General features: G+C 37.4%; 2 protein-coding genes across 2 annotated transcripts; one reads left to right on the top strand and one right to left on the bottom strand.

The window, feature by feature from the left end:
• Positions 1-267: 267 nt before the first annotated feature.
• On the bottom strand, positions 268-2,067 carry LOC123266140. The gene has a single exon (XM_044730169.1). The coding sequence runs from the start codon at positions 2,065-2,067 to the stop codon at positions 268-270; it is 1,800 nt and encodes a 599-aa protein (XP_044586104.1).
• An 890-nt stretch (positions 2,068-2,957) lies between these two features.
• LOC123266139 lies at positions 2,958-5,397 on the top strand. The gene is made up of 5 exons (XM_044730168.1): positions 2,958-3,322; positions 3,398-3,850; positions 3,919-4,239; positions 4,309-4,585; positions 4,821-5,397. The coding sequence occupies exons 1-5, from the start codon at positions 3,010-3,012 to the stop codon at positions 5,395-5,397; spliced, it is 1,941 nt and encodes a 646-aa protein (XP_044586103.1). The 5' UTR covers positions 2,958-3,009.

Raw genomic sequence — 5,397 nt, 5'->3', positions numbered from 1 at the left:
TTTCAGCGTGTAACCTAATTTTTTCAATTAAAATAAATCATTTTAAGAAATATTTAGTACCTGTTACTAAATATTATTTGGTGGAAATAAATATTTATTTCTATGTAATAAGGCTTTGTTCATATAAAGAAATCATAAATTAAACTGTAACAAATAATATTGATAGGTAGATTAGAATTAGGGGGGGGAGGGAATATTGTAGCCGACATTGAGCCAAGCACTCAGTCCTATTGGACCATTGTACTCAGCCCTTCTAGGTTGGTTACGTTATATAGCTTGGAGATTGGCCAGGCCTGTCTGCTTCAAGAAGTGAAGCAACTGTCCCACGCCAATCTCCTGTATATCAATAGACTCTCCATCGCAGAATCCTAGTATGTCCTTTCGGGCTGTTGTCAGTTTTCTGCAATGGAGGATTAGATGTATAGGAGTTTCCTCCTCCGATAGGCATCTGGGGCACATCGAGTGATCTGAGATGCCTAGGCGTCTCAGATGCCTGCCGGTTAGCCAGTGTCCTGTGATATACCCGACAGTTAGCCTTAGCAGCTTCTTGTCGAGCCCTATCAAGGACAAGCCTAATGTCTTGGAGGGTCCTTTAAAAAGTGCCCTCGTATGCATCATGCCTTTTGCCTCTGCCCACACTTCCTGAAACTTGTCATTAGTCCATAGGGAAGCGTGTTGCTTTATGAGACTAAAAGACACCGCTATGCTGATTACTGGTTCAGGGTCTCTTTTACGAGCTCCCGCTTTCGCCAGCTCATTTGCTTTGTCATTTCCTGCGTTCCCGCTATGGCCCGGTACCCACAGTAGTTTGACTTTGTTATACTCTGCTAATTCATTTAGGGAGTCTATGCATTTTCGCACTAGTCTCGAGGACACTTCAGTATGTTCTAGTGCCCTGAGTGCAGCGCAACTATCGCTGCAGATGTACACGTGCTTGTTCCTGTGGTTGAGCTTAGAAATGTGCTCTACACAGGCCCAGATCGCGTATACCTCTGTCTGGAAAACCGAAGCAGTGTCCCCTAGCCGCAGAGAGATTTCTGTTTTCGGTCCACTGCTATAAATTCCAGCTCCTGCCCCTTTGTCCGTTTTTGAGCCGTCCGTATACCAGACTAGCCCTATGGGGGACAGGATGCTCTTGTTTTCCTCGTCCCATTCCTGCCTACTTGGGATAAGGACCTTGTATTGACGTCTGAAGTGGTAGCTTCGAGGGCTCATGTCTCCTCCTTGGGTTAGGAATCTGTCGAGTCCCCTGTCCCTTAGGATGGCTGCATGTCCCGTCCTAGCCCTTGTCCAGTGTCCGTTAAAGAGCAATCTCATTGCTGTTTTCATAGCAAGAGCTTCTGCAGTGATATGCGGGGGCTCCAGGTTCAGGAGCGCCCCCATTGCTAAGGTAGCTGTGGTTCTTAGAGCCCCAGTTATCCCTAGCAACGACAGTCGGTAGACTTTTAGGAATGCCTTGATGTTGATGTTCTTCTTAAGCGAAGGCCACCACACAACAGAGGCAAAGGTGAGCTGTGGAACCAAGATCGCCGTGTAAATCCACTTGATCAGTCTTGGTTTCAGGCCCCATGTTATGCCAAATATTCTTCTGCATGCCCAGAAAGTGGCAGTTGCTTTTTGGGTCTGCTTCTCGATATGGCTTCTCCATGTGAGCTTACTGTCTAGAGTTACGCCTAAGTAGCGTACCTCCTTTGAAAATTTAAGCTCCATGCCAAAGATAGAGGGAGCCGTAATTTTCAGCTTCCTTCTTTTGGTGAAGAGTACCACCTCTGTTTTGTTGGGGTTAACCCTTAGAGATTTTCCTATGCACCATTTCTGTATGAGATCTAGAGCACGTTGTGTTCTCCATCTCATCTCCGTCGGGCTTGAGCCTTTAATCATCAGTGCGACGTCATCGGCGTAGCCTACAGCATATACTCCTAGGTTTTCTAGTGCCACTAGGAGCTCATTGATGACCAGGATCCACATGAGAGGGGAGGTAACCCCACCTTGTGGGCAGCCCCTTCTCACACGGGCCCGGACTCTAGTGTCACTGAGTCCGGCAGTCACTATTCTTGTGCGAAGCATAAAATGAGCCCAACCGGTGATAGATTTCTCTACCCCGAAGAGCTCTGTAGCCTCGCATATTGATTCGAAGGGGGTATTGTCAAACGCCCCTTCTATATCTATAAGGGGTATTCCATGCCAAATCGACCACTTTTGACCCCGACCCTTTTCGATTTGGCCGAAAGTTTTCCATCCTTTTCTACCCTATAAAAAACGGTTCTCAGAATTTTTTTGAATTTTTTTACCTAACTCCAAAAAAGTTATGAATTTTTCAAAAAAATGGCTTTTTTATTTTCAAATAGCCATAACTTTTTCAAAACTAAACATTTAGGTACCTTTTTTTTTTAAAATTTTTGTTTTTAGATGTACTTTCCGATAAAAAATATTAAAAATTTTTGTAAGTCAATACATATGGAATTTTTCAGTTTTTTGACAAAAATCAATGATTTTTCGAAGTTCGACATTTTTTTTTTTAATTTTTTTTTTCTAAAATAAACTTTAATCAATTCCACAGTTATCCCTGTAGAACCCAGATTGGGCCGATTTCTCTTTCTATTTTTTTTATTCAATTGAAAAAAAATTGTTAAATTTTCAAAAATGGAAAAAAAATTTTTTTTCATAAATTTTATTTATATAATGAGATAAATACAATTCAACGATTTCACGGCATTATATTCACAATTTAGAGGCTTCATCGATGACTGTAATTAGTAAGATTCAAATTTTAATATATCAATTAGATCGATAAACTAGGGATAACAATTATCGACTTACCTATAGCCAGTAAACTAGATGCTATAAGCTAGTATGTTTTGATTAAAAGTGCGGCTTTTTCATTTTGAGATCTAAAACATAACCTATAAATCTTTTGTGCAATCTAGTGTTTTATAAAAGATTGTCATTAAATTTGTTGTATAAATAAATAATTTCTCTAGTTTATAAGCGCTTTTTTAATTTGTCTTTATGGCGTCAAAAAAGGTATTTGATCGGTGTTGTAATCCTTTTGAGTTGGAATCTCATTTTAAAAAAATTGGTTTACGTCCGGCGACTGATATTATGAAAGTAACGTTAGGATTAGATGATAATTATTTATTATGCAGTTCATGTCGAAAAAAAGCTTCAGAGTTAGTGAAGCAACAAACAAATGCTCGTAATGATCCTAGTGCTGATGTAAGTGACCGTGAAGACAACTATAGTGACAATAATGACAACAATGATCAGGCTGATAATGATAGTAATACAACTGCCACGGATCTCCCATTATCCTTATCATTCCGTAAGTTTTTTTAATTATTTATACGTTACTTGAATACATTTTTAGTAGCTATATGTTTCACTATTATTTTTTAAGGTTCCATGTCATTTGATAGCGAACCCAAAGCATCACAATCAAGCTCAGGATCCCAAGTTAGCGCTGCAACTCAATTACCCGTAATAAACCATGCATTAGAATTGTTAAATCAATCACCGATTCCATCGAAGAAATTGAATGATAATCAATTTTTGAACAATAAAATAAATCGGGTATCCGACAGCTTGAAAAAAGTTTTGCTTTCTTCTTCAGATGAAGAATCGATTGATGACGATGGTGAAAATTTTCGCTCTCTAATTAAAATGTTGTATGATAAATTCAACGATAAAGAAACTGATAAGTCTTTGAAAATACAAATTTTAACATTATTACCTGTAAAATGGAGTGAGAGACGTATTTGTGAAACTATGAATACATCAAGACATTTGTCAAGAGTAGCAAAAAATTTGGTTGAAGAAACGGGTTTACTTTCTACACCTGAATCGAAATTAGGTATGGGTAGCGTAAAATCGATGTTTTAAATACACTTGAAAACTAAATTACTCAACATTTTTGTATAGGGAGGACAATTACTGATCAGGTAAAATTAAAAGTTGAAAATTTTTACAACGATGATGAGTATAGTGCTCAAATGCCCGGTATGAAAGACTTTGTATCAATTCGAAGTGATGATGGTAATCGGATACACGTCCAAAAAAGACTTATCCTGTCTAACTTAAAAGAATTATACCAATGTTTCTGTGAAATAAATCCTGCTGAGAGAATTGGATTTTCAAAATTCGCTTCTTTGCGACCAAAACATTGTGTGTTAGCAGGGGCAAGTGGAACACACACCATCTGCGTGTGTACGATTCATCAAAACGTGAAGTTAATGATGCTTGGTAATTATCAAATTAATTAATAATTATAAATGCGTGAATTTTAAGTTTACTAAATTACTGTTATTTTAGGTGCAAATATTTATTCTTTGACAAGGAACACAGAAAAGCCCATTAAACACTACAGCGATTACTTGAGCATGATTATATGTGAAAATCCATCTTTTCAGTGTTATTTAGGTGGATGTAAAAACTGTCCTGGGGTCGATGAGTTGAGTAAAATTTTACTAAAATGTTTTGAGGACCGGGAAATCGAGAATATTACATATAAATATTGGATATCAAAACCGAGAAGTAGTTTAGAAACTATTATTAAGCCTACAGAAGAATTTGTGGAAAAAATTTTGTAGTGAGTTAGAAATTCTTCTACCTCATTCGTTCATTGCTAAGGAGCAAGCCCAATTCTTGAAGACATTGAAAGAAACATTGAAACCAAACGAATACGTTATTATTTGTGATTTTGCAGAAAATTATGCCTTCGTAGTACAAAATGCGGCAGCTGGTTTTCACTGGAATAATAATCAGGCAACAGTTTTTCCAGTCGTTATTTATTATAAAGTAAATAACAAACTTGAACACAAAAGTTTAGTAATTATCTCAGATTCTAACAAACATGATGCCGTTGCTGTTCATGTTTTCATCGAAATAATAACTGATTACGTGAAAAGTCTTCCTGAACGTTGTAACAAGATTTATTATTTTTCTGATGGAGCTCCTCAACAATTTAAAAACTTTAAAAACTTTGTAAATTTATATTACCACGAAGATGATTTTGATATTCCTGCTGAATGGCATTTTTTTGCGACTGCCCATGGGAAAGGTCCGTGTGATGGAATCGGTGGTATTCTCAAACGACTTGCAGCGAGAGCAAGTCTCCAACTCGCGGTAGACAAACAAATAACGACACCAGAAGAACTTTTTGAATGGGCTTCTGCACCGGATAACTTGCCGAATATTATAGTGAAGTTTTCCCCAGAAGAAGATTATGACACAGCAGTAAATGATTTAAATGATCGATTTTTGAAAACGAAACCGATTACAGGAACTCAACAACTACATTGTATAATTCCGGACAAAAATGGTTGTTTACTAGTTAAAAACTTTTCGAATTCGAATGAACACAGAATTTGTAAAATATTTAAACGACAGAGAGAAAAGTAA

The sequence above is a fragment of the Cotesia glomerata genome, linkage group LG5 (assembly GCF_020080835.1).
Source record: "Cotesia glomerata isolate CgM1 linkage group LG5, MPM_Cglom_v2.3, whole genome shotgun sequence".
Classification (NCBI taxonomy): domain Eukaryota; kingdom Metazoa; phylum Arthropoda; class Insecta; order Hymenoptera; family Braconidae; genus Cotesia; species Cotesia glomerata.
The sequence above is the reverse complement of the archived record's forward strand: the minus strand, read 5'-3'. Positions and strand labels throughout refer to the sequence as shown.

Bases quoted from the DNA above. Each gene is read 5' to 3' on its own strand.
- LOC123266140 (XM_044730169.1), bottom strand. From the start codon at position 2,067: ATGCTTCGCACAAGAATAGTGACTGCCGGACTCAGTGACACTAGAGTC.
- LOC123266139 (XM_044730168.1), top strand. From the start codon at position 3,010: ATGGCGTCAAAAAAGGTATTTGATCGGTGTTGTAATCCTTTTGAGTTG. The intron at 3,323-3,397 runs GTAAGTTTTTTT...TTATTTTTTAAG, and splicing joins CCCATTATCCTTATCATTCC to GTTCCATGTCATTTGATAGC. The intron at 4,240-4,308 runs GTAATTATCAAA...CTGTTATTTTAG, and splicing joins CGTGAAGTTAATGATGCTTG to GTGCAAATATTTATTCTTTG.